This window comes from Falco rusticolus, chromosome W (genome assembly GCF_015220075.1).
Source record: "Falco rusticolus isolate bFalRus1 chromosome W, bFalRus1.pri, whole genome shotgun sequence".
Classification (NCBI taxonomy): domain Eukaryota; kingdom Metazoa; phylum Chordata; class Aves; order Falconiformes; family Falconidae; genus Falco; species Falco rusticolus.
In genome coordinates this window covers 4,408,346-4,435,558 of record NC_051209.1, presented here as the reverse complement: position 1 = coordinate 4,435,558, position 27,213 = coordinate 4,408,346, and the positions used below count along the sequence as shown (strand labels likewise).

General features: G+C 36.9%; 1 protein-coding gene across 4 annotated transcripts in view; it reads left to right on the top strand.

The window, feature by feature from the left end:
- The window catches only part of LOC119140867 (ras GTPase-activating protein 1-like), an 87,056-nt gene that overhangs the window by 23,378 nt on the left and 36,465 nt on the right, over nt 1-27,213 (top strand). For all 4 annotated transcript variants that reach the window (XR_005101759.1, XR_005101758.1, XM_037372517.1 and 1 more), the window contains exons 3-10: nt 1,353-1,488; nt 2,420-2,490; nt 9,966-10,083; nt 11,096-11,127; nt 12,835-12,887; nt 13,598-13,748; nt 23,110-23,188; nt 25,433-25,553. Coding sequence is in view for 2 of the 4 variants with exons in the window: in XM_037372517.1 (XP_037228414.1) it covers nt 1,353-1,488; nt 2,420-2,490; nt 9,966-10,083; nt 11,096-11,127; nt 12,835-12,887; nt 13,598-13,748; nt 23,110-23,188; nt 25,433-25,553 (761 nt within the window). In the remaining 2 variants the exon portion in view is untranslated. The remainder of the gene's footprint in view (nt 1-1,352; nt 1,489-2,419; nt 2,491-9,965; nt 10,084-11,095; nt 11,128-12,834; nt 12,888-13,597; nt 13,749-23,109; nt 23,189-25,432; nt 25,554-27,213) is intronic.

Genomic DNA, 27,213 nt, shown 5'->3' with positions numbered 1-27,213 from the left:
ATCTTAAAGGTCTTTTCCAACCTAAGTGATTCTGTGATCCTAAAAATTATTGTTTTGACACTGCAATAAGAGTTCTGGCAGAAAGTATGATGTTTTTCCCATTTACTGCATAATTTATTGGAAACTGGTTTTAGCATTCTGCAGGTTTCATAAAATGGCTGATTTCACAATTTTTACCAAAAATTATAGTATCTAAGTAGATTAAATATCTTGTTCATTTTTTTCCCTATGTATAACTAAAGGTATAGTTCAGTCATTTTCTCCCTTCTCCAAGTCGGTTTTCCAGGTAGCTCTTCACATTTTTAAAGAAGTGTTATTACTCAGGACTGCTGTCCAGCTTTTGTTGCTGGAAAAACTCAGGTCCTCTTGAATCCATCAATTTACATAACTGATTGTTTCTTTGGATTGTCTTGTCAAAAATATTGTTTCAACTTATGTACTTTTTTCCCCTTGTACAAATTATTTGTGTGTAATACAAATGTTTTAAAAACTGTTAACTCTTACCTAAATAATTTCTCACTGGTTTTAGAACTTGTATTGCATAGCAATATGAACAGGCATGTTGTTTTCCATTTTTTTTTATATAAGTGTATTCACAAATCTGAGTACTAAAACATGCACCACCACACCGCAAAAAAACCCCAAACCTAACACCAACACACACTCTAACTACATGTTAGTAAGATGAGTAATTTTATAAGAATTTTCTTTTGTGTTAAATTATTTAAATGTTTTTCTTAAAGCAATTTTGCCCTTAGCAGGCTTTTAAATTGAGTACGTTATTATTACAAAGTTATTTCTTATTTTTTAGCATGGATACTAGACTAACCATAATAAAGTGACTAATTTTTGAAGGTATTTCAGTATTCTGTACTGTATAATCAAATGCAGTTCTTTGTTACCAAAATATGTTGATACTTTGCCAAATTTATACAGGCCTACCATATAAGCTGTGTCCTGCATGATAGCAGTATTAATGCTGTTACCTCTACTAATGTTGTCATTTGTCCACAATGCTAGTAATTATATTTTTGTGTTTAATTTTATTTAGCTCTAGCAAATCTGCTTGCTTTTTTGTAAATCTACATCTCCTTTACAGTCTTCAAATAGTTTTATTTTGTGATGTTTATCAGTAATTGCTGATGAGATATTAATTAGTTAAGGGTGTGTGTGTACATATGAGAAAGTGAGTTTGTAATACTGCATTTTGTTGAACATAGCCCGCTTTAAAAACTCAACGTTATCCTAACTTCCTTTTAAAAAATAAAAACTCACAAAACCAGCAAAAAACCCCACCCCAACGATTTGTAGCAAGACTTACTTCTATCAAGTTTCCTTTTCTTTATTACCAGGATAATTGCCATGTGTGGAGACTATTACATTGGTGGACGTCGCTTTGCTTCACTCTCAGACCTAATTGGTTATTACAGTCATGTGTCTTGTTTGCTGAAGGGGGAAAAACTGTTCTCTCCAGTAGCACCTCCAGAGGCAAGTAGTACAATTTTTAAATGTCATTAAGTAAATTTTAATATAATTACTCTTGCATTTTATATTCATAGTTCTCTATGAAAAAAGCATTGTAGAAAGTTTCCCCTAGTTCTAGAGCTGTCTCAGTGTATGGTGAAGTATAAGGAATATATAAACATGTTCTTACTGATAGAAAGTAATGATAAAAAATTGTTTTTTAATGAAAATCTGTAATGAGAAAGCTAGATATCGAGTACTGCAGTTATCTCCAAATGTAGTAATAACATGGTACGTAAACAGAGATAAACAAGAAAATGTGTGGTTCTTGGCTAGTAAAGAGCACCACTGTAATGTAGTTAGACTCTAGGGTTTTACACTGACTTAATAAAGTATTTCAAAATAATATTATGGTTTTGTAGCAAAGATTTCAAAATATGCATCCTGGAAAATAAACAAAGTTCCTGAAAGTTGGGCTTCTTTCAAGTAACTATCCTTAAGACAATATCAGTAATTAAAAAAAACCCCTAAACCAACAAAAAAAACAACCAACCAAAAAAACCCAACCCAGACAGCTCCCCAAAAAACCCTGCAGACTGCATGCCCCCCCCGATGTTTCTGAATGTGAAACTTACATTCATTTCCACTAAGTGGAAGAAAGTTCTAAAGTTCTCTTTTATGGGATTTACATTACTGGTAATTTGATTTTTGGAGATAATATGACTGATAATGTTACAAGGCTAGAAACAATGTAAGAGCTTTTTCTAGATACCTTTAGGAATTAAACATTTGCAGCTCTTACTATTTTTGATCCTTTGAAAACTTAAAACTAGCAAAGGGATACAAAGGTTATTACTAGTCTTTTGCATTGGAATAGCATAATGTTGGGGAGAGGAAGCCTACACTAGAATGAAAGGGAAAATTAATATATTTGCACTCTTCTCTAAAATTGTAGCCTGTGGAGGATAGAAGGAGAGTTCGAGCAATTCTACCTTACACCAAAGTGCCAGAAACTGATGAAATAAGGTATGTTTTAGTAATAGGCAGAAGCAGCTGTGAAATTCTTGGAGTATTCATAAATACTCATGATTTCAGTATATGTTCACTATGTAAATACTTTTCAATTGCATCTTAGACAACGCTCTGGGAGGTTAAAGGTATAATGTCTCTTTTTTTCTTGTCTGTCTCGTGTCTTGTCATCTCTCTCCTTGTCTTTTTTTTCTTCCTCCCCTCCCCCCCCCCCCCCCCCCCCCCCCCCCGAGGAATAACACTTTTAATCTGGGTATACTGTTTGCATTAATTGTAAGGGGAGTTACATTTAATTGCTAGAACTATGAGACTTAGTTTAGAAATAGAACATTACTAATTTCAAATGCTTACCCACTTTGAGAAAAATGTTAAGTTTGTGCATGAAGGAATTCTGTGCAAAAATCTCATGTGAGGGTTTGAAATAAATTGGCTCCAAATTTGCCTGCAGAAGTAGCTAATAACAGATAAATAGTTCAAACCAAACCAATCTTGACCCCTAGAAAGAGAATGTGAGAATTGACTCTGATAAAATTAAGAACAGTATTTTTAGTGTCTTCCTTGAAATAAGGAGAAAAAGGAGAGGCTGCCAAAAAACCCTTGCCTTTAATATTCTAGCACTTATTTTGTTGCCTGTGCCTAAAAAGTCTTGTCCTTAAAATAGAGCAAGAATGATTCCTTTTCCTTCTCCCTCTCTCCCCTTTTGGAAAGAGTCTGTATTGAACAAATGATACTTTTAAATGTTGAATCTTAATATTTTAAAAAGCTATTGAATTGCCTCTCTAGATGCCAGGTGCCCACTGAGCTGATCTGTCTCTCCCCCTCCTCAATTGGACAGGGAGAAGAAAATATGACAAAAGACTTGTGAGTCGAGGTAAGGACAGGGAGATCCCTCAGCAATTAGTCACAGGCAAAACAGACTTAGCTTGGGAAAATTAATTTCCTTTATTGCCAATTAACACCAGAGTAGGATAATGAGCAATAAGAACAAAACTAAAAACACCTTCCCCCCACCCCTCCCTTCTTCCTGGGCTCAACTTCACTCCCAAATTCTCTACTTCCTCCCACTGAGCGATACAGGGGAATGGGGACTGCTGTCAGTTCATCACATGTTGTCTCTGCTGCTTCTTCCTCCTCACACTCTTCCCCTGCTGCAGTGCGGGGTCCCACCCACGGGAGACAGTCATCCAGGAACTTCTCCAACATGAGTCCTTCCCATGGGCTGCAGTTCTTCACTAACTGCTCCAGCATGTGTCCTTTCCACGGGGTGCCGTCCTTCAGGAACAGACTGCTCCAGTGTGGGTCCCTTCCTGGAGTCCTAAGTCCTGCCAGCAAACCTGCTCTAGTGTGGGCTCTTCTCTCCACGGGTCCATAGTGCCTCCTTCAGCCTGTCACTGCCTCCTGCTCCATCCTCCACAGGCTGCAGGGGGGGGGATATCTGCTCCTCCATGGACCTCCATGGGCTGCAGAGGGACAGCCTGCATCACCACGGTCTTCTCCATGGGCTGCAGGGGAATCTCTGCTCCAGTGCCTGCAGCACCTCCTCACCCTCATTCTTCACTGACCTTGGTGTCTGCAAAGTTGTTTCTCTCATATTCTCACTCTTTACTCTTTTCTGGCTGCTTTTGTGCAGATTTTTCCTCCCTTCTTAAATATGTTATCACAGGCGCTACCACCATCACTGATTGGCTCAGGCACCCCTGAAGCTCCCCTACTACCAAAACCACATAAACCCAGTAAACTCACTGTCATACTTGTTTATTTTTTCTGTGAACTGCTACTCATTTCCTTTCTAATGTTGATCTATCAAGAAAATCTATGGGATGGTCTTTACTCCATACTTCTCTTGCATTTTCACAATATATATTATGTGGAAAAGATGCAAAACCAACAGTCCTATAGCTAATAGAAGAATGTATACTAGTTGCTTGGAATTAATATTGCTTTCTTGATATGAGGTTCTTTTCAGATAAAAAAATAAAAAGGAAGATTTGGAAGACGTTATTAGTGATTTTTAATGAGACCATCTTGTTTTCACAAGTTGATAGAAAATGCTGGTTGAATTGGGTTCTTGATAGGACTATTAGCCTAAGATTATGGAGAAAGGTATATGACAGCTTTATATCCTCATTGGGGTGGAAATTTATCCCAAGGTTGCATGGCCAGTCCATTCTGACCTCTTTAAAAAACACCGTGAGGATATTAATCTTTGAGAAGTCCTTCTAAGCATACAAAACCGTGGTAAGACGGGAGGGAACTCCCTAATTGTGTATTGCAAGTAGGGCTTCTTTCTATTCTTATGCATAGTAGGATCCATCAAGTCCAATAAATGCCTAATTGCACCTACCAATTTAAGAGGAAAAAGTATTTCATTACTCTGCTATGGTAACAAGAATTGCAGGAAATTATGCCTTTTCTCCCTTTTCTAGGATACAGCTGAAATGTAAAGTTCTGTGTGTCTGGCTAGGCTTCTGAGATCTGTGTGATAAAATAGTTCTGTTCATAGCAATGCTGGGACAAAGTACTCTGTTTTAGGTCAAATTAATGTACTATAATCTTGTACTGCAATGTACTCTTGAAAATTTTATGTATTTCAGGGAATCTTGACTTAATTTTGATGTTATAATTAATATTTAGAAAGCTTGAAGTATTTCAGGGTTAATTCCAACCAGTCTTGCATGCAATAACTTACTGTGAACTTCTTTGTAATAGAACTGATTTAGAATGGCCTTGCTGTTTATTGTACATTGTTAAGATTTAGGTTCAGTAGTAGCTGAATTAATTCTAAGTATTTTCATTAGCCTTTTTTATTCTTGCTGTTTGCTTTGTGCTCAACTAATGCATTTTCTGTTACCCTCTGTCACAGATGAATTATTAAGAGAAGTCATCATTGTAGTGTTAACTAAAAGGGGTTTATTAATGATTAAATGATGATTAAATGGTAATTGATTGAACAAAAATCAAATGGTAAATAATGATTAAGCAGTAATTGGATGGTAATTAAGCAGTGATTTGACAATTATTTACATTATCATTAAATCATAATTTAGACTGATTAGACAATGATTTAGCAGTCAAACACTACTACTTACTACACTTGTAATAAGCTATAGCTGGATATATAAGTGTTGCTAGCATACAATATACTCTTAGGCCTAATGTAAAATGTTGCTTACTTCATTATAGATATCACATGCTGGGTAAGGGGTCTCTCAACCTTGAGGAGTAACCTTGAGAGGTGTCCCTTTTCAAGGGGGAGATCACCACTATGCAGCCTGCTGCCATACAGGAGAACTCAATGGGCTTGGGCAGGGAGCTACAGATATTTATAGCATAAAGTGATTGACTCCATAGTCACACCTGCTTTTGGCACATATGCAGTTGTAGCAGTTTTAGTTTTGTCTGGTCCCAGCTCAGGCTGGTACTGTTAGCTCCTGATAAGACATTGCTTAGACTCCTTGGTTCCTGAGAAGATATGGCCTAGCACAATTCTCAAGGTTTGCATGGCAGGACTGATTTCAGATTTCAGTCAGGCCTACTTGTCAGTAATGCTTGAACTAAAGTACTGTTCACTCAGAGTGGGTGCATCCATCACACCCTCTCAAACGAGAGACATTCTGTAGAAAATTGCAGTCTAATTCTGGATTGAACTAGTAGTTGATGAGCTTCAGTACCTCATAGCTATTGCCTGTATTCCTAATGCATCACCTGACTTGACTGAGAAGTCTCCCTGTGCTCCAGTGAAAGGTTTTCATATGACCTGATGTTGTGGTTTAACCCTGGACAGCAACTCAGCACCAACAGACACTGGAGCAGTAATTTGCCTGGATGGATTCATTTTGGCTGTTTTTTCTTTCAGTTCCTGTACTTGAGCCTCTAGTCTCCAGGCAGGTTCACCATCCCGCTTCCTCATGTCCTCCCCATGGTCACACAGGAAGAACCACAGGGTAGCGTGTGGTGTGTACCACTAGTAACCCTCTCCCCTAAACACAAAAAGGCTGACTCTTAATAGCCAAGACATTGGTCAGTATGGGTGAGGAAGACCTATCCTTCTTTAATTGCTGGATCAATTGTTGGGACGTTTTCTCCACAGCCAAGATGCAGGCCTATAGGGAGGAAGTGAGATTCTCTTTGAATTCTCAGAGTTGGCTGGCCAATCCATCCGCAGTTGGTGCTTCTGTGTCTCTCCAGCTGATTATTGCCAGGGTGTTGGCATATGATGTTGGAGCACTTTGTACAAACTTTTGTCAAATGGACCGTGTGCACCAGACTTCATCTGGGTCTTTGGATACCTAGTTGTCATCCAGGTTGCTATAGATCACCTTCACCACAGCTAGTTCCCTCAGATACTTGATACCTCCCTCAGTGGTGGTCTATTTGTTTTGGGAATTTGCAAGACCTTCCTTGAAGAGATACTTGTCCTTCACACTTGACAGGAGCTGTCTCCAAAGACCAAGGACTCCTGTCCCTTTTCCAATCCTTTTGTCAGTGGCCTTATCCCTAGCAAGGGATCCCAGCTGCTGAGTTTCCTTACACTCTAATTCCTGACTATTGGCTCCAGTATCCCAGCATCAGAGTAAGTAGCTGATAATTTGCTCACCTGGTTGATAGCTTCACATATCTCACAGCCCACTTAGGGATAGGGTGGTTTCTGTATAATTTATGATTTCAATTCTGTTCTTGTGGCTGCCCTGCTGCAGAACAGGCTGCCTCTTCTGATTCTCTCTCCTGCTCCCTCTTAAGAGAAGCTTCTTCATCCTTTACTTGAGTTGACTTCTGCTTCCATTGTTTCCTTTTAATTATAAAAGTGACTGATATAGTTGAGGGCTGGGTCTCTGGTTTAGCCACAGTGTCTGTTGGTATGTTTTCAGATCCAGAGACCCTCTTTTCTATTCAGCACCCTCAAGGAGTACAGAGCAGTGTTCAGTAGGTGCAGGCGAGACCCCAGCACAGTGTGATAAGTTGTGCCTCTTTAGAATAGCCAGAGCATCTTTTTTCAAATGTTCTATCACTTCATCAGGATCTGGGAGTGAAGTCCCAGACCACTGGATGTGACAGCTTTTTTATATAGTTGCCCATATTCTCCCACATGCCTTGCCACCCATAACCACGCTGCTGTGGAGCCTTGGTGATATTCCTAAATAATTGGTTAACCTTGGAAAAAGCAGAAACAATATTCTCAAGAAGTACCAATAGAAGTATTTTGATTACCCAAGAATGTTAAAGATACTGAAGAGTTGTTATAACGAGTGAGAAAACATCATGGAAGGTGGTGAAGGTGCCATTCTGTATTTCTTCCACAAAATACCTCTTAGAGGAAGTGTAATTGTTAGTTGTCTCCATGAGATGGTTCTCAAAGTCCAGTAATGGCATCAGTACAGAGCCCAAATAGCAGTTTAAGCTCAAGGTAGTGTTTTAATAATAAATCTCACAGGCAAAACAGCACTAAGCGCTACAGAGCACAGCAAACTGCAAAAGCCAAAACCAGTCTTTAACATGTTCAACAAAAAAGAGAGTACGGCACAGATCAGATAAACTAATGTTGAGGACAGAGAAATTGATATCATGACCAGCAACTGTTAACAGATATAATATTTATAACTTCCTTCTAATACACTCTGGTCATATCTGTTATTATCTCAAATCCTTGGAGTCCCTTGTTGGGTGCCAAAGAGGACTGTTGTGGTTTAACCCCAGCTGGCAGCTAAGCACCACACAGCTGCTCACTCACTTCCCCCCCCCCCCCCCCCGGTGGAATGGAGGAAAAATTGGAAGAATAAAAATGAGAGAGAAACTCATGGGTTGAGATAAAGACAATTTAATAATTAGAAAGAAATTATAAAAAAAAAAAGTAAGGGGGAAAAACCCCCAAACCCAGCAACCAACAAAGAGAGGAAAATGAAACCCAAGAAAGACAAGTGATGCAAATGAAAACAATTGCTTACCACCAACTGACCAATGTCCAGCAACCTCCACCCTCAGTTTTATTGCTAAGCATGATGTCATATGGTATGGACTATCCCTTTGGCCGGTTTGGGTCAGCTGGGACAGCTATGTCCCCTCCCAACTTTTTGTGCACCTCCAATCTACTTGCTGGCAGGGCAGTGTGAGGAGCCGAAAAGGCCTTGATGCTGTGTGAGCACTGTTCAGCAATAACTAAAACATCCCTCTGTTATCAATGCTGTTTTCAGCCCTATTCCAAAACATAGCCCCATGCAAACTACTATGAAGAAATTTAATTCTATCCCAGACAAGATGGGTATGCCTGAGTTTGGGATTACATTTAGGAATAATTTATACTAACCTTCTGGTAACGAAACTCCCTTGGACATCTTAATGCTTTGTATTTATGTTCTTCCTGTAGCTAACTGCAAGTCTTTTTGAGGAACTATTCTGTATCTTCTTTTCAGCACTTTTTTTCATACACAAAGACCTAAATAGTAGATATTCCACAGGCTTTATGCTGTGATTTAACCCCAGCCCGCAACTAAGTACCACGCAGTTGCTTGCTCCCTCTCGCTTGCTCCCTCACTCTCTCTTCCTCCCTCCCCCCCCCGGATGGGGAAGAGAATCAGAAAAAGGTAAAACCTGTGGATTGAGATAAGAACAGTTTAATAATTGAAATAAAGTAAAAATAATAACAGTAATAATATTTGTAATGAAGAGGAGAGGGAAGAATAAAATCAAAGGGGAAAAACCCCACAAGTGATGCATAATACAGTTGCTCACCACCTGCTGACCAATGCCCAGCCAGTCTCTAAGCAGCAATTGGTAGCTCCTGGCCAAGTACCCCCCTGTTTATATACTGAATGTGACGTTCTATGGTATGGAATATCCCTTTGGCTAGTTTGGGTCAGCTCTCCTGGCTCTTCTCTCTCCAAGCTTCTTGTGCACCTCCTCACTGGCAGAGCATGGGAAACTTGAGAAGTTCTTGATTTAGGGTAAGCACTACTTGGCAACAACTAAAAGATCAGTGTGTTATCAATGTTATTCTCATACTAAATCCAAAACACAGTACTGTACCAGCTACTAAGAAGAAAATTAACTCTATCCCAGTTGAAACCAGGACACCGTATTATACAAAGTTAGGTTTTGATAAAAGTATTATTTTCTTAGACTTTTAAGGGTATCTCTTGATTGTTTTTACTTGTTTAGTATTTGATCTCTCTTAATAAAAGAAGAATATTACTCTCTTAATTATGATTTTTTTTTGTTTTATGTGTCCTTAGCACACTTATATATTAGATATCTATTAGATTTGAAATGTAAATCAAAGAAGGATAAATATTCATCCATCATAGCTACTTAAACTGTGAAAAATGCATATGGTATGCTTAGGATACCCATAAATGTATCTTTAATGATCAGATTTCCTCAAATGTTTTGCTGAAACTCTACTCAAGAATTCATTGTGTTCATTAAACTTTGTATTATGATTGTACTTCTAACATAAATTTTACTGTAACTCTCTTCAGTTTCCTTAAAAGAGATATGTTTATTGTTCATAATGAATTGGAAGATGGCTGGATGTGGGTTACAAACCTACGGACAGATGAACAAGGTCTTATTGTAGAAGACCTGGTAGAAGAAGTGGTAAGTAATTTTATATTCAAATCTTATGCAGAACTGACGTGATTATTTTTTATTATTATTTGTGTAAGTTGAAATGAAATAAACCTAACCTAGTGTCATTTAATTGCCTGACTTTATGTACTTTTCTAAACCTTCCTGCAGTAATTGAATCTGCCAGTTTTTAGTTTAACAAACCTTTTACTCTAATTCAGTATCCAAACAAAGTACTTATTCACATATTATCCAAAGAAGTTCATTTCCAAATGAATGATACTGTGAACTTATTAGGCAGTTCCCTAAACTCACCAGTCCTGATAAAGAACTTGCTATATTCAGTTGCATTCTTTTTTGTTTGCTATGAAACATTCATAAATGTATAGACTGAAATTTTGTACTATAATATGTCTTCTGTGGGTTTTTTTTGAAGGCCAACTGTGGGTTTAAACGTAAATTGATGAGTTAGTTAAACCTAGAAGGGCTTATGAAAAGTCAGGAAGCTAACCAGGTGACCTAAAGATAATTGAATTACTTCAGGAGAAGAGATGATTTAATGAATAAAAACACCTACCCCACCCTTCCACGTGCTTTTTTTTAAAGAAGTTCACCATTGCTTTGGAGTCCTGATGATGTTTGCTTTGCAGTATATGTATTTTGCTATTAGTAGAGTTTGCTTCACCTGTTTCTCACATCTATATCAGGATGCGAATGGCTAAACTGAAGTGGTAGTGTTAGAGTATCTAACTGTAGATTTCTACATTAGTAGTTGAAGTTCAGGAAAGTTGAGATTTAAGTTAAGAAGGACTTGAAGAGTGACAAACAACATTTTGAAGTAATGTGTTATGGCTGAATTTCCACTTAGTTAATAAAGTTGAAAACCCCTTTGCATGAACTGTGCAATACGCTATCTAGTTCAAAAATGTCTTGGACTTTGTAGTGCTGTTTATTTCTACAGAAGGTCTTAACCTATGAAGTTTATTTTTCTAAACTCAAGCATACTATTGTCATACACTTAATATGTTAATTCTCCTACTAGGGAAGAGAAGAAGATCCACATGAAGGCAAAATGTAAGGATTTTTGTTTTGTTATTAAAAGTAAATCATAAAATAACTGTAAACTTTAGCTATGAGATTGGGAGGGTGAACCAACTGTGTGTGTACTTTTTTTAATCTTAAGACTTTTCTTCTATACTAGCTGTTGAAGATACATAGGTCATTGATAGGAAATCTTGTATTAGTTATGCGTAATTTTAATGGATTTTGCAGTGATAAAATCTTGGATGAGTCTGTGTGATCACTTTATCCAGAATATGTACAACGGAGGATGTGGTGTTTTCTGATTTGTGGGGCTTTTTTTTTTTTTACTTCTAAAGCAAACTGTATGTGTAACCTTTTTTCAGGTCTGCTCAGCTCTAAATGCCTGAGAGGGAACAAAGCATCATTAGAGGAATGATAGTATGATAGTAGCACTTTCTCTATATTAGCCTCATGTGCTAACACACATCAGTAGTAAAGATGAGTAGCAAATGAAAGTTACATAAATTTTCTAGTAGCTGGATAGATTCATCTGTCCTCCATTTGCTTACTGTAATTGCAGCTGCTGCTTCCTGTATTTATTGCCCAGTTGGCAGTCTCCAAAGGACTGGTGATTGAAGAAGGCATTTCTTGTGTGTGTGGGTTATGTTTTGTTTGTTTGTTTAATAGGGGAAAGAAAACCATTGGTGTGTGACTTCAGTTTACTGGTCCCCAATGTTTTGCTAGTCAGTTTGGTATAGCAGCATAACAGTAGTAGGGATGCCTTCAAATACAAGAATTATTTTTGTTTTGTTTTGTAATACAAAGTAGTTTGTAGCAGATTCTTAGAGCTGTGACACTGTCAGTCCAGTTACTCATGCTGCTTAGAGGATTCCAGGGGAGGCAGGGATTTCTGCAAACACTCCAATAGCCAGAGATTATCCTGCAAAGGTCATATAAAAAGCAAGTTAGAACTAGAGCTCTTTTTTGATGCATAAAAGAGGATTTCTTTTACACATTTAAACACACGTGCATGCACACACACATGTGCTCTGCAATGAAAGGCCATATTTCTAGCTTTCCTTTAAAGGACAGGATGAGCTCTTAAGATGTAGCGTGTGCTGTGCCACATGTAAACTGAATTGCCATGCAATGTCAAGCTGTTTCCTATAATCATAGGTATCGAGTTGAGACTGGACAGATTGTTGTATTTTTTTAGGATGATGCGCTGATGCAGGACACTGGAATATGTAAGATGTAATATTAAAGCAATTCATATTCAATAGTCTAACAAAGCTAGGCCTTATTTCCTCAGCTTCTAGAAAAATTCAATTTTAGTTATTCTGTACAGTATTTTCTGTACAGAAAATAAAGTATATATAAAGTAACTTTCATTAATCTCTGAGCTTTGCATTTCACACTTCAAATAAATTGCTGAGACTTGACTTCAAATATGCCTGTCAAATTATCTAGCATTTAAACAAAGCCTTTTCATCTCTAAACACACTTGGATTTGAACATGTACTTCATGTTGGACACTTGTATTGAAATGAGTTTATTTATATAGCTGTAGATACCTATTTTTCATTCTGTTGGTAGAAAAACACAATCACTGAGTAACATAACAGTTGCTTATATAATCTATACGTACTAGATTTTTAAAATAAAGATTAATTCATAGGTGTCAGAGCTTTAGATGTTACATGAACTAAAAAAGAGAGCTGATAGTCTTGCTTTCTATTTTTTCTCTTCGTCTTTAAGATGGTTCCATGGGAAGATCTCCAAACAAGAGGCTTACAATTTGTTGATGACAGGTACTTGTATTTCAGATGGTAATACAGTGGTAGTGGAATGACACAAAATAATCCTGTTTATAACAGACTGCAGCAAAACCTGTATTTTCTGTATGAACATATGAGCATCAGACCTGTGGTTGCTACTACATTGGAAAAAAACTCATGGCTGAGCACTGAGTATTTTTTTTTAATGTTCTCAAGTACAGTTAGTTTCATAATTCTAATTGAAATAGTTAACTTTTTTTTGTAATTTATATAAATAAAAAAATATCTTGGGCTTTAAAATACCGAGGAGAAAATACTGTTATGTACTTATGGGAGAATGTATTATAACCTTTTTTTAGTCTACTCATAGGGGAAATATTTTTAAAATGAAAACATCAAGATTTCTGACTCATACTGTCAAATAACATACCTTATATATGAGAACAAAAAATTTTAGTTTTTTTTAAAACATTGTCAAACCTCCCACATGCACACGATATGCTCTTGTAAAGAGGTGGCAAAAGTGGGGATACGTTGTCAGCTACAGCCAAATGATTTTACATTAACTTTGGCTTTATCCCATTTTGGTGAAGAATGGGGGATCACTGTTGGAACTTACATCAGACTTTCTCCTTTAAGCATGCAATTCTTGCTAATTTGTACAGGAAGAGCTTTGATAAGAGCTCATAAATGACACTAAGATGAGTAACAGTGAATAACACTGTATTATGATATCTTTTCAGTTGGTCAGGTGTGCAGTTTTCTTGTGAGGCCTTCAGATAATACACCTGGTGATTATTCACTTTATTTTCGGACCAGTGAAAATATTCAGCGTTTTAAAATATGTCCAACATCAAGCAATCAATTTATGATGGGAGGCAGATATTATAATAGGTAAGTTTTAATAGTTGTATGTATTTTATACTTCTGTAAAGAATTTTTATAATGTATTGCTGATAACTTATTGATATGATAATAAGATTTCAGTATTAAGAATATACTAAGAGTTTTAACTAACTTGCTTAGTTGTAACTAACCACATTCTAAAAGCCTTCAAAAGCTTAAGTGTAACTTGTTTCTTTTGAAGTATTTTTCTCCTGTAAATTATTTTCTTCACCCTATAAATTGGATTATGACATGTAATTAGGAGAATGCTGTGTTGTCTTGGAAGCTACTATTTATAATAGGGAGTTTTATATATATGAGAGGGGAAAAATAAAATGTTAGTTTTATCAGAGACATTCAGTAGGGATTTTAAAGTATAAATAATAGAAATGTGTATTGACAAGAAAGGGAAAAATTATTTTAATTGTTGAAAAAAGTAATTAAATTGATCTCCTTAAAACATGTGAATGATATTTTGGTCAGAAGTGCAGATCATTTAGAGTGGTGAAACTTAGGATGGGTTTATTTTGTCATGGGTATAAAAATATGGTAATATGTACAAAAAGAAATTACGAGAGATAACCTTTCCCTTTCATTGGAGAAGCTATCAATATAGCTCCATCACTGAATCTGTGACAACTTTATGAATAAGATTAACAAGACTTCTCAGTAGTGAAAACTCAACTTTCTCTTTTGAGGCCATTGCCTGTCACAATCAGAAATTTTCCAGACTCGTTCACCTAGAACCAGAGCGTTCTTCATCCCAGTAGAGGATTTCTCTTACTTCCAGCTTGGCTTCTGAGTGGGTAGACATCCAGCAGCTAGTGTGTCTAAGAAAACGTCAAGGTCTCCTAACTAAGTTCAGTGGACTTCTTCATATGATTTCAAATAGACGATGGTTTGAGATTAAGCAATTGGAACCTTATTAACCTATGTATATCCCACACACAGGCTGCTTGAGTACCTTCTACATTAATCAGTCTGGCCTCCAGACATCCTCATTGAAAATCAAGCTAGCTGCAGTGTCAGCCTTTGATGAAGGTAAATCCTGTTTTGCCCATTCTCTAGTTACATGGTTTATTAGGAGGATGATAGGCTAAAAGCCCACACCCTAGGTGATGTCAAACTAATTAGCAAATTAGTGGAAGTCTTATTAATCTCAAATGGCTTTGCAACATTAGATAGTATATTCCAGAAGCTTCCTGCAATAAATTATTTAACAAATTAATTTTCCAGTGCTGGATTTACTTGAAGTGTATATATAAAATAAATTTACCTAGAGAAGATTCTTTCCTTGACATTGGATAGAAAACAAGATTAAAATATTAAGCATCACCAGGTTATGATAATATGCTTTTAGAGGTTTTTTTGAATATTTTGGTACCTAGGTTGCAAAGATCCTCCTCAGTGAAAGAGAACTGCTTGGCTTTGAAAGACTTCTAGTTTTAGTTGAATGTTTTGGGGAACTACTAATGTACTCCTAGGCTCAAATTCTGTCCAAGTTAGTATTTTCTGAAAGTTTATAATCTTGAAAGTTCAAACAGTATGTAATGCAAGATAATGATGCAAAATGAAGGTGGTAACTGCCCCAAATAATTTGCCATAAGATCTACTACAGAGGGCAATAAATAAGAAGCAGGAAAAAAGGATTAACTTTCTGTGGGCTTTTTAATTCTTGTACTGTTTTATTTGTTATGGACACTGGAAGAAGGAAGTCTTTAAATATATGAAGACTAAGGTGGATTGTTGTATGGAACAATCAGAAGTGGCTGAAAAGCATCAAATGGCATTGAATCCAGAACAGAAACATAGGAAATATGGATTTATGCAAGATAATGAAATTATTTATGAGCATTTCTTGAGGTGGAGAGAACATCTGTTTTTCTTTGTTATAACTTATCTAAAAACGTAGAGTTTGTCTTCATGGTGAAAATCTAGAGGTTGAAGAAGTGCTGTTTGTTTAAATGCATCTATTAAACAGTTTTAATTGATCTTTTTTATAATAAGCTATTTCTTTAAATGCCTGAAGATATCTACTTTAAATCTGATACTAGTATTAGACTGGAACTTTAAAAAAATCATCATTGGTAGTAGTGTTGTTTCTCTTAATATTCTTCTCTTGCTGTTTTAGTGATTGTAAGTGGGATTAAAAAAAATGGATAAAATAAAGCCAATCTGTTCTTTTGTTTGCAGAGTATTGATTGCAGTTCTAGTAACATAAATTATAGACTAATATTTTCCATACAAAAGTAAGAGCCTGGAGAATAGTAAGGAAACCAACTCAAAAGTTGGCTATTGTTTTATTTCCCAGGTAATTTGAATATCCAGGCATGGGACTGGAAGGTCTGCAACCTATATAAGAAATGCTATGTCTCTGCCTATATTCCAAAAGCAAGCCAAAATTATTCTGGGTGATCATGGGGAAAAATTCCTGGGTACATCTTGAGAATCTAGTGTTCTGTGATGCATAGGAAGACTACTTTTTATACTAACCTTTTCTCTTGGCATGTTCTCCCACCATTCTGTATATAAATTGCTCAAAACTTCTGTTGATGAGTATAACTAGCAGACTGTATTTACACTCTCTCATATGGAGGTCTGCTTTCGTTATTTCTTATTCTTACATGATCTCTACAGAACAGCCAATCTGTAGTCTTTTAGTTGTCTATTTGAAGGTCCTAATATATAGGAAATGTTAAATACATTTTGAGTGAATTATTTTGACTATATAATGAAATAGTATTTTCCAATGGACTTCAGCAAAGCATGTAACTTCTGTGATCTTTCTGTTTATTATATTGATAAGATGGTTGATTACTGGAGTAATATCTACTTCTTAATGTAAAAATTGACAATGTCTGTTTGGGGTGGGGGGCAATTTTACTAACTGCGTATCATGAAATCTCAAACAGAAAAAATATGCTTATTAGCCTGTGGCCACACCATCCTGAACATTCTCTATTTCATCTCATCTCAGAAGCTAAGCAGTATTGGGCCCAGTTAGTACTTGGATGGGAGACTGCTTGGGAATAATGAATCCAGGTGTTGTAGGCTTCTAGCAAAGGGCCATGAAGATGATTAAGGGATTAGAGTATCTGTCATATGAGGACAGGTAGAGAGAGCTGGGAGCCTTCAGCTTTGAGAAGGTGGGGGATGGATCTTATCACTGTGTATAAATACCTCATGTGAGGGAGAAAAGAAGAAACAGACTCTTTTTAGTGGTGGCCAGTGACAGAAAAAAAGACAGTAGGCACAAATTGAAATACAGAAAATTCCATCTGAACAGAAACCAATTTTTTTGTGGTTTTGGGAGGTGTTTTACTAGTGTTTTTTCTCTCCTGTGAGGGTGATCAAACACTGGGAAAGGGTATCCAAAGAGGTTGTAGAATCTCCATCCTCAGAGATACTCAAAACATGACTGAACGAGGTCCTAAGCAAGCTGTTCTTCTTAACCCTTCTTTGAGATGGGGACTTGAACTAGATGATCTTGGAGGTCCCTTCCAACCTAAACTATTCTGTGAATAACTTCCATATTTTACAGGGGTTTTTTTTGTTCAATGGATAAGCCCAGAATCCTTAGCTGCTCCTCATAGGACATGCCTTCCAGCCCTTTCACCAGTTTGTTGCCGGCCTCTGGATGCATTCAAGTATCCTTTTTAAATTGTGGGGCCCCAAACTGCACACAATACTCAAGGTGAGGCTGCACCATTGCTAAATACAGTGGGATAATCACCTCTTTTGACCAGCTGGTTATGCTGTGTTTGATACACCCCGGGATGCGGTTTGCCCTCTTGGCTGCCAGGGCACACTGCTGACTCCTATTGAGTCTCCTGTTAACTAGCACCCCCAGATCCCTTTCTGCAGGGCTGCTCTCTAGTGTCTCTTCTCCCAATTTATGCTTGTGTCTGGCATTACTCCATCTCAGGTGCAGAATCCAGCATTTGTTCTTGTTAAATTTCACGCCTTTAACCATAGCCCAATGCTCCAATCTATCTATATCCCTCTGCAAGGCATCTTGTGCTTTCAGGGAGTCAACAGCACCTCCCATTTTGGTATCATCAGCAAACCTGCTCATGGTGCATTCAACTCCTGCATCCAGATCATCGATAAAAATATTGAACAGAACTGGCCCTAGAATTGAAACCTGAACACTGCTGGTCAATGGTCACCAGCCAGATGTAGCCCCATTCACTACAACCCTTTGAGCCCTGCCCTTCAGCCAGTTCTTCACCCAGTGCACCATGAACCTGCTCATTCCAGAGTTGGACAGCTTGTCCAGAAGGATGCTGTGAGGGACAATATCAGAAGCCTTACTAAAATCCAGAAAACCTATATCCACTGCCTTCCCTTCATCCGCTGGGCAGGTGACCTTATTGTAGAAGGATATCAGAATGTTTAGACAGGAGTTTCCCTTTGTGAGCCTATGATGTCTGTGCCTGATGATTGTATTGTCCTTTAAATGCCTTTCAGCAGTACCCGGTATAATCTTCTCTATAATTTTTCCAGGAACTGAGGTTAGACTAACAGGTCTGTGTAGTACCCTGGGTCTTCCCTCATGGCATTCTTGTAAATTGGAATAACAGTGGCTAGCTTCCAGTCAGCAGGGACTTCCCCAGACTCCCAAGGCGTTTGGAAGATTATTGAGAGGGGGCCTGCTGTAACATCCGCTAGCTCCTTCAGTACTCTGGGATGAATCCCATCAGGCCTTATGGACTTGTGAACATTCAGCTGATACAGCTGGTCCCTTATAATTTCAGTGTCCACAAATGGAAAGGCACTGTTCCCACACTCATGGTCCTCTGGTTCAGGGGACCAGGCAGCCCAAGGTCTAGCAGTATTATTAAAGACTGAGGCAAAAAAAGCATTGAATGCCTCTGATTTTTCTTCATTGCTATTAGTCAGATGACCATCTTCAACAGGTACCAGTCCAATGTTTTCTTTGGACCTTCTCTTGCTATTAACATACTTTAAAAAGCCTTACTTGTTGTCTGGCAAAACACTGGCAATTTTCAACTTTAGTTGATCTTTGGCCTTTTGTGTCTTCTCCCTGCGTATATGAACCATAGCATTGTAATTTTCCTGAGAAGCCTGACCTTGCTTCCAGAGATCATACAATTTCTTTTTCCTTTTGAGCTCCACAAGGAGTTCCTTGTTCAGACAAGCTGGTCTTCTGCCCTGCTTGCCTGACTTGCAGCACAATGGGATTGCCTGCTCCTGTGCTTTTAAAAGGTGGTTCTTAAGAACTGACCAGCTCTCATGAACCCCTAAGTCCTCAAAAGCAGATTAGCTCCCTGAATAGCTTGAAGTTTGCTCTCCTGAAATCCAAGACAGCAACTCTGCTGTCCTTTTTTCTCACTACACTGAAAGTTTTAAACTCAACCATTTTGTGATCACTGTGGTCAAGACGGCCACCTACCATCACATCTCCCACAACTCCTCTATTCACAAACATCTTTCCTAGTTGGCACACTGAGGACCTGTGTGTCGTGGTTTAACCCAACCAGGTTTAAGCTGCAACGTGTTTTAAGCCGAAACCAGGACACTGTGACAAGAAGTTATCTTCCACAAACTTCAAGAATTTTCAAACCTGCTTGTCACAGCAGTATGGTATTCCCTGTTGATACCTGGGAAGTTGAAATCTCTCAGAAGGACAAGGGCTAACCGATCCAGAGATTTCTCCTAATTGCCTATAGACTAACTCATCAGTGTTAACATCCTGACTGGGTGATCTGTAGTAGACGCCCGCTATGACAGCTGCTTTGTTTTCCATCCCCCTAATCCTCACCCAGAGGCTCTCAACCATTTCATTGCTTACTGTAAGGGCTGCACAGTCACGCCTCTCCCTTACATACAGTGCAACTCTCCCACCTCACCTGCCCTGCCTATCCCTCCTGAACAGCCTGTAGCCCTCCATCCCAGCTCTCCAATCATGGGACTCATTCCACCAAGTCTCACTAATACCAATGACATCAGAGCTCTGGGAGCTGACCAACGCTTCCAGTTCATCCTGTTTGTCTCTCACGCTGCATGTGTTGGCGCACAAGCATTTCAGATGTGCTCCTATGTCCTCAGTGCTCCCTGGAGCAGCATAAATGTTCCTATTAGCATTGCCACCCTCAGAAGATGCCATGCCAACCCTTGGCTGACCTACTGCAATCCTGTTGGTATCTCCTTCCCCCACTGATTCTAGTTTAAAGACCTCTGCATCTGTCCTGCCAGTTTACGATCAAAGAAGTATTTCCCCTGTCAAGACAGGTGGATCCCGTCAGGACCTAGCATACCTTGTGTCTCAAAGACTCTTCCGTAGTTATAAAAACCAAAGTTCTGGTGGAGGCACTGGTCCTGGAACCAGGTATTGATGTCTTGGGTTCACCTTTTTCTTCCAAAGCCTCTCCCCCTTAATGGGAGGATTGAAGAAAACACTACCTGTGCTTGCTTTTGGAATATAGGCAGAGACAGTATTGCTTATATAGGTTGTGGAACTTCCAGACCCATGTCTGGATATACAAACTATCTGGGAAATAATATTTAAATGTAACATAGTGTTTATTAATGCTTCTCTTCTGATTTTAGAAAGTGTGGTAGGATAGGCATACCTAACCTACCACATATCTCATGCTCCTTTCTCCTCCATCTGTTTTCTTTCTGAAATCTAATCTTCCTAAGAGAGAATTTTCCAAAAACTTGTAAAATTTAGGAGGGGAGCGGCAGCACAGGGTGGTGTACCTGGTGATTCCATGTCAATCCAGAAGATAAAAAACATTGACCCAACAGTTACACACTGAAAAAGCTTTCAAGTTATCTTTGAGGGATGAGGTATTTTGAGACTAGAAGAAGATTGGTGTTGTTGGAAGCCTTTTTTAACTGATAGATTAATTCATATTTTGATAGGCTGAACAATATGGGCTTAACATGTTAATTCATTTTCTTTATAATTTAATGATTTATAGAGTAGTGTTCTGCTTTCTGGATTATTCACGATTTGAAATGTCAACAGTTACAATAACTCTTAATTCACCCATTAAGTATTAAAAGAATGTTACTGCTCATGATGATGAGATATTTTTAAAATTTTCCAAGTAGCTAGGATCTGGGCAGCCTAATAAGCCCTATGCTAAACATTTTACAATTACTAAAGTAACTTTAATGTAGTATTGAGATTCATCTTTATTTCTCTATATCAAACCAAATTTAACCATTTTGGGCTGCTTTAGTGGTAAGACAATTTACAGTGACCACCTGAGTTGACTTTGTGTGGGGAAGAAGAGGGCTAAAGAAAAAAACCTCTTAATATCACTCCATCAAGGCATAAAGTCCTAGTCTCTATGGTACTCTTAACTCCAAAATGAGTTTTCAAATGAGAATAAACTCAGTTTATTCTTCGGCTCATTTTACAACATTGGAAGAAATCAGGCAGTTGCTTCTTATGTTGAGGGATGACTCCTGTTTTTTTAACCAAGGAAGGAGAGGAGACTTTGACAGTCAAAGTATTCTCAATTTGATGAAAGAGGAAAAAATTACATAAAGCTGCTTTATTATTGATTGCCCTTATAACAAGATGTTGGCAATAGCTATTTAACATGCAAAATATGAGTTATTATTTTATATAGTGTGGTAAAGCTTAAATTGTTATGGAGAAAATGGCATATGCATATTGCATATCAATAAAAATTGAAATTTATTTCATTTTTAGTAATACTGAGAAATTCAAGTCACTTTACAAACATGAAAAATAAAAATGTTGGTGGGAAGATTTGTTGACTTAAGCAAGTTCATAGCTTTAGAAAAATGACATAGAGAAAAAGAAAGCAAAGATGTCTTTCTACTGTTTTATTTATATATTTTTATTATCATTGTTATAGTATCCTATATCTTTCTTTTGGACAAAATTGTATCCCGTTGTAATAGGCCAAAGATCTATCACGTGTGTCATATTGATTACATTTGCACACACAGCTAACAGTGTATGTGAAGTGAGAAAGCATGAAGTATATTTTTGTTCTCCACTTAATTACTTAGTTCTTTATTTTCAGGTTGATATTTTGTATATGAATGGTTCATTTGTCTTGATGTTAATGTTGTTTCTCTTTATTACAATGTAACTTTCAGTAACTGCAAAAATAAGAGCAACTCAAAGATATGTTGAATTTTAACTTGTATCTGTCACTACTTCTCTCCTGTTCCTTCAAAATACAATTTAAAACTGATTCTGGTAATTAGAATGCAAGCTTTACTGTAGAGGAGTGTTACTGACTGGGTAGTTAATTTAACATGATAGCTCAGTGATTTTGAAGTATAATCTTCATAATCCACGTTACAAAACTTTTTTATTTCCCACTCCTGTCTTCCTAGAAAAAAAAATGCTTTGCTCAGTTTGAAGCATCTCCCATTCCCTTTCCCTAGTTTCTCTAGGACTTTGAAAATTATTACCAATAAAATAGCAATTTTTATCCTGGTTGGAGAGCTGGGAAATGCACATACATTACTTGTATGTGGAAAAAGTAGTGTACTCATTTGGCATTGTGATGGGTTGACCTTGACTGGCTGCCAGGTACTCACCAAGACCCTCTCTCACTCTCCCCCTCCTCAGTGGGACAGGGGGAGAAAATAAGATGAAAAACTTATGGGTCAGGATAGAGGCAGTTTAATAAAGACACGCAAAGGCTGCATGTGGAAGCAAAGGAAAACAAAAAGATTTATTCTCTACTTCCCATCAGCAAGCAATGTCCAGCCACTTCCTGGGAAGCAGGGCCTCAGTATGCTCAGTTGCTTTGGAAGGTAATTTCCTTAATAATGAATGCCCCTCTCCTCCTCCTCCTCCTCCTTTCTCTTAACTTTTATTGCTGAGCACAATGTCATATGGTATGGAATGTTCTTTGGTCAGTTTGGGTCAGCTGTCCTGGCTATGTCCCCTCCCAACTGCTTGCTCACCCCCAGCCTGCTGGCCTTTGAGGAGCAGGGTTGGAGAGACAACCTTGGTGCTGTGCAAGCACTGCTCAGCAGTAGCCAAAACACTGGTGTGTTATCAACCTGTTCTAGCTACCAATACAAAGCACAGCACTATGAGGGCTGCTATGGGGAAAGTTAAATCCATCCTAGCCAGCCCCAATACAGGCATTTTCAACAATTGATTGAAAATGTTCGGTGGAGTTTAAAATTAATATGTTATGACTATGGTTCTGTGAATTTTCTTGACTTCAATATATTAGTAAATTGTCATTGCTGCAAATGAGATTATAATGTTTAACACTTGATTTTTATTATGAATTTGTGAGGAAATGTAGTGTGATTGCATGGAAAAGCAAATTCTTATACAGAGGAAAATCTAACTGGTTTAATATTTTAAATCTTATTTTTCTTATTTGAACAGTATTGCTGAGATCATTGAACATTATAGGAAAGAACAGATTGTTGAAGGATATTACCTTAAAGATCCTATTCCAATGCAGGTAAAACTTAATTTCTGAGTGCTTGTTATTGAAGATATTGACTTAATCCTCAAATAATTATAATATAGGAACTGAATTACAGCAGAGGTATCCATGATAGCTAAACAGCGTCATCCCCTCCTGTTTTTTTGTTTTGAGCTTGTGTGTTTCTTTCATTTTATACTCATATGCATTCACTTATCTAAGGTTGACTTGTTGTAAACAGAACATATGGTAAGCTTTGTCTGTGCTCTGGGGTGTAAATGCTCTGTCTTGTGCCCCCAGCTCTGGTCCCTGATGGAACCAATGTTGTGCCTTAATACCATGTTGGGGTGGGGGCGCAACTAGGCTGCCCTCTATTCTTCTGTGTCTGGCATCTTTCTTCCTCAAGAGAAAACTTATATGCACAGAAAAGCTTCAGAGATGATCAGGGGGCTGCAATTACAGTGCATGTTCTGGAATATTGTTGCCCTGTAGCATAAATTCATCCTAAGAGACCACCGATAATAAACAAATCACATTGTCTAGTTTTTCATAAAGTTTTAGCTAGTTGTAAAGTATATTTGTATACTTCGTTCCCTCTCTATTCTCAAACTTTTCTGTTTTGATGGTTAGAAATTCAATTTTAATTTTCAACCTAAATAGTTACCTCTCTGTTAGGTCTATTTTATTAATACAATTCTTGTATTCTTTAGTCAGTTCACTAAGCTGAGCATACCAAGTCTGTTTTTTGTCTCTTCATAATGTTCTTGTACTTGCCCTACTACCACCAATTTCAGTGTGAGGTCATGTTTCTTGAATCTAATGGACCAGAACAGCTCAGAATACCATGACATTAGTAATTCCTTTTTTCTGTGAGAGTACTTACCAGATATTTCCTAGAATGTTATCTGTGTTGTTATTGTAGCCACATTACATTATATTGTTTTATATTGGTAAGTATCAACAAGTACAAATTTTATGTTGCATTATTAGACTTATGCCTTATTATTCTGATTGTTCCTTTATTGCTGATTGGCTTGTCATCAGTGCTTCCTAGTTGTCTGCTACTATTAACTCATGCTCTGTAATGTGGTTGAGACAAATGTGAGGAAATTTGAATTCTGAGACTGATCCTTGAAAAGCTTCACTTAATAACTGTTCTTGTTCTCCATAATTCTTTTTGGATCATGGCAATCATCTTCACTTTGGTACTTTGTATATCTACTTATGGTTCCTGTATCAATAAGTTTCTCTGTGTTGACTAATTTTCCATGTGAGACTGCATTAAATTCTTTTAAGTTATTCAGTTATATTTGTGATTTTCCTTTGTTTTTTTTTAAAAAAAGTTATTGGTGGTGTAATTACATCTGGTTGTGTGTTCTCCCACATACTGTCATGCTCTGTTTTTGAAGAAAAACAAATCAGAAGTCTTGAATACTGTTTGGTTCAATCTGATAGACTTCCTGTTTCTAATTTGAAATTTACTTTAAAGCATTTTTCACTAGATCTGTTGTTTTGTAGTTGTTTCTTTCATAGCTGTGTTATGGAGATTATCTTGAGTTAGTAAAAATGTGGGTATTGCTTCCATTGTGAGTCCTGTAATTCCTATTACTGAAATGTTTTTCATCTTGCCTTTGTCATGTTCAAAACCATAATTCTTATAGATATATGGGGGGGAAGGGAGAAAAGTAGAGTATTTAGTATGGAGCCAGTGCATATATCACTTCATCTTAATATTGTTCTCAGTGCTTGACAGTCTTGCTTTTCATGTTTTCTTATGGCTAAAGAACTTTTGCTGATCAGCCAACTCTGTAAGGTCAAACTTGGCTTGACTTTTGCCATTCTAGCTTGGTATTTACATTTCCAGATCTTATTTTTTTATGTGAACTTATCCTTTTTCTATTTCTTGTTTCTATTTTCTCCTATTGTTTTTTATTAGAATGATACTCATTTGGGACATGAGTGCTAATAAGATTAGTGAGGGACTGTGCAACTTTATGTGTTAGTCATTCAATTTTAATTGTGATCTGCACCATTCTTGTTATGGTGTTAAAAAAATAAATACAGATGTTACTTTGTGAAAGTTGGTCTATAGTTAAACCTTATTTTTCTTCTGCCTAATAATTCCACAAGAAATAGTTATATTAGTTTTTTTTAAGACACATTAGAGAATAATAAAGAATTGGTAGCATTCAATAAATTTTCAATTGCAGCTTCAGTGTGCAATTGTTTCATGGTGATTTCTGAGCTTTAAAAAATGTTGATTTCTTCCTTGTTTACTAGCATCAAGAACAAATGCTTAATGATACAGTGGATGGAAAAGAAATCTACAGTACAATTCGTCGCAAAACAAAGGATGCTTTTTATAAAAATATTGTCAAAAAAGGATATCTTCTGAAAAAAAGTGAGTTCTGTTTGCTTCTATGAAATGTTTTTTTTTTTTTAAATGCAGATATGGATGCATATTTTGTGTAGTACTGGTACTAGTGGGGGCAAAATTGAAGTCAGCAAAACGTGGTAGAAAGCCTGTAAAGGGTATGAAAGGTTCTTTTTCCTTAAGAAGTACATAAATAGAAAGACATAATACATAAAATTACACGCAATATAAAGATGTTGATTGGCAGTTGTTGCCAAAAAAGGCATTTAGTTTTTGTGCTGTTTTCTGATTTTTATCAAAGGTAACATTCAGACTAATTAAATGAAGTATGTTTTCATAAAATGTATTCATATTTAATACACAACTTGTTTAAATTTAAGCTGATCACATGGGTTGTAGAGAGTTAGATATAATGTAAATCAGTACATTCATTGGGGACCAAAGCTGGTTTAATTTTGTTATTCCAAGTTAGGTAATATGTTTAATTTAAAATGTATATCCTGGTATACAAGGTACATTGAGACTATTTTAAGGTTCTAATGCTAACACAGTCAACATAGCATAGAATATTTGGATTAAAAGCTGCCTGACTCATCTCAATATATCCCTGAAGAATTACCATTGAGCAAGATTTTGAAGTTCCAAGGAAGCTAGTCCCTTTCCAAGTATCGTGATTTTAGTTCTTGTTTCCACTAACATTGATTTAAACAAAAATACAAAACAAAAAAACCCCCAAAGAATAATAATGTTTCTGCATATGACAAAGACTAAAACAATAAGTACCAGATAGTGATCTGGATAGCAAGCAAAAGTGGGAAAGAAGGTAAGCATTTAAATATAGCCAAATTTAAAAGACACATTCAAAAGAAATAAAAACTAGATCCTCTGAATAATGCAAGGAAAGCATCTCTTCTCTTGAGAGTGCTAATTCTGAGAGAAGGTGTAGAGGGATGTGGTAGTGTGAGGAATCAGCTGAGAATGAACTTGAAGTTAAAATCTTTACCTGAAAGGGATAATGAGTTACTTTAAATGTGCAAGCAGGAGTACTGAGTAGGTGTGGAGAGATGCACATAGCTGCATACAGAACAGACATTTAATAAAATCATTTTTCCATCTAGTAGAGTATAATAACTTGATGTTAGTTTTCCAAAACAGTGAGTACTAGTGCTTGTTTATGAAGAGCTGGGGTGGATCTACGATGATCAAGTTGAAAATTAGGATGAATGTTTTTCTAAAAGGTACTGTGGTTTATGTATGAATTAGTTGTAGAAAGTTCCTTATCAGTTGCAATTCAGAGGACATTAAACAATGAATGATTTAGTTTTGGTTTAGTCAGTGGCTAAATCCACATTTTACTGATACATCTAATGTGTCTTCCAACAAATGTTGACATTTAAATCTCTGGTTATTAATTTTTTTTTAATGTTTTTTTTCTGAAATGTAGAACTGGTCAAATTTTGGATATAGGTGTGTTTGGAGCATGATTCTGATCCAAGTTTGTATATATTGTATTCCCATTCAGTCATTCTGATTTAAGATGTTGTGATGCAATCTGTTATGCTGATCAGTTGATTAGAGTTTAGAAATAACTTTCTCATGTCAAGAGAAATCTATTTCTTAATTAAGATAGCCATAATAAATTGTATCACTTACAGCATCACACATTATTTGCAAACTGTATAGACAG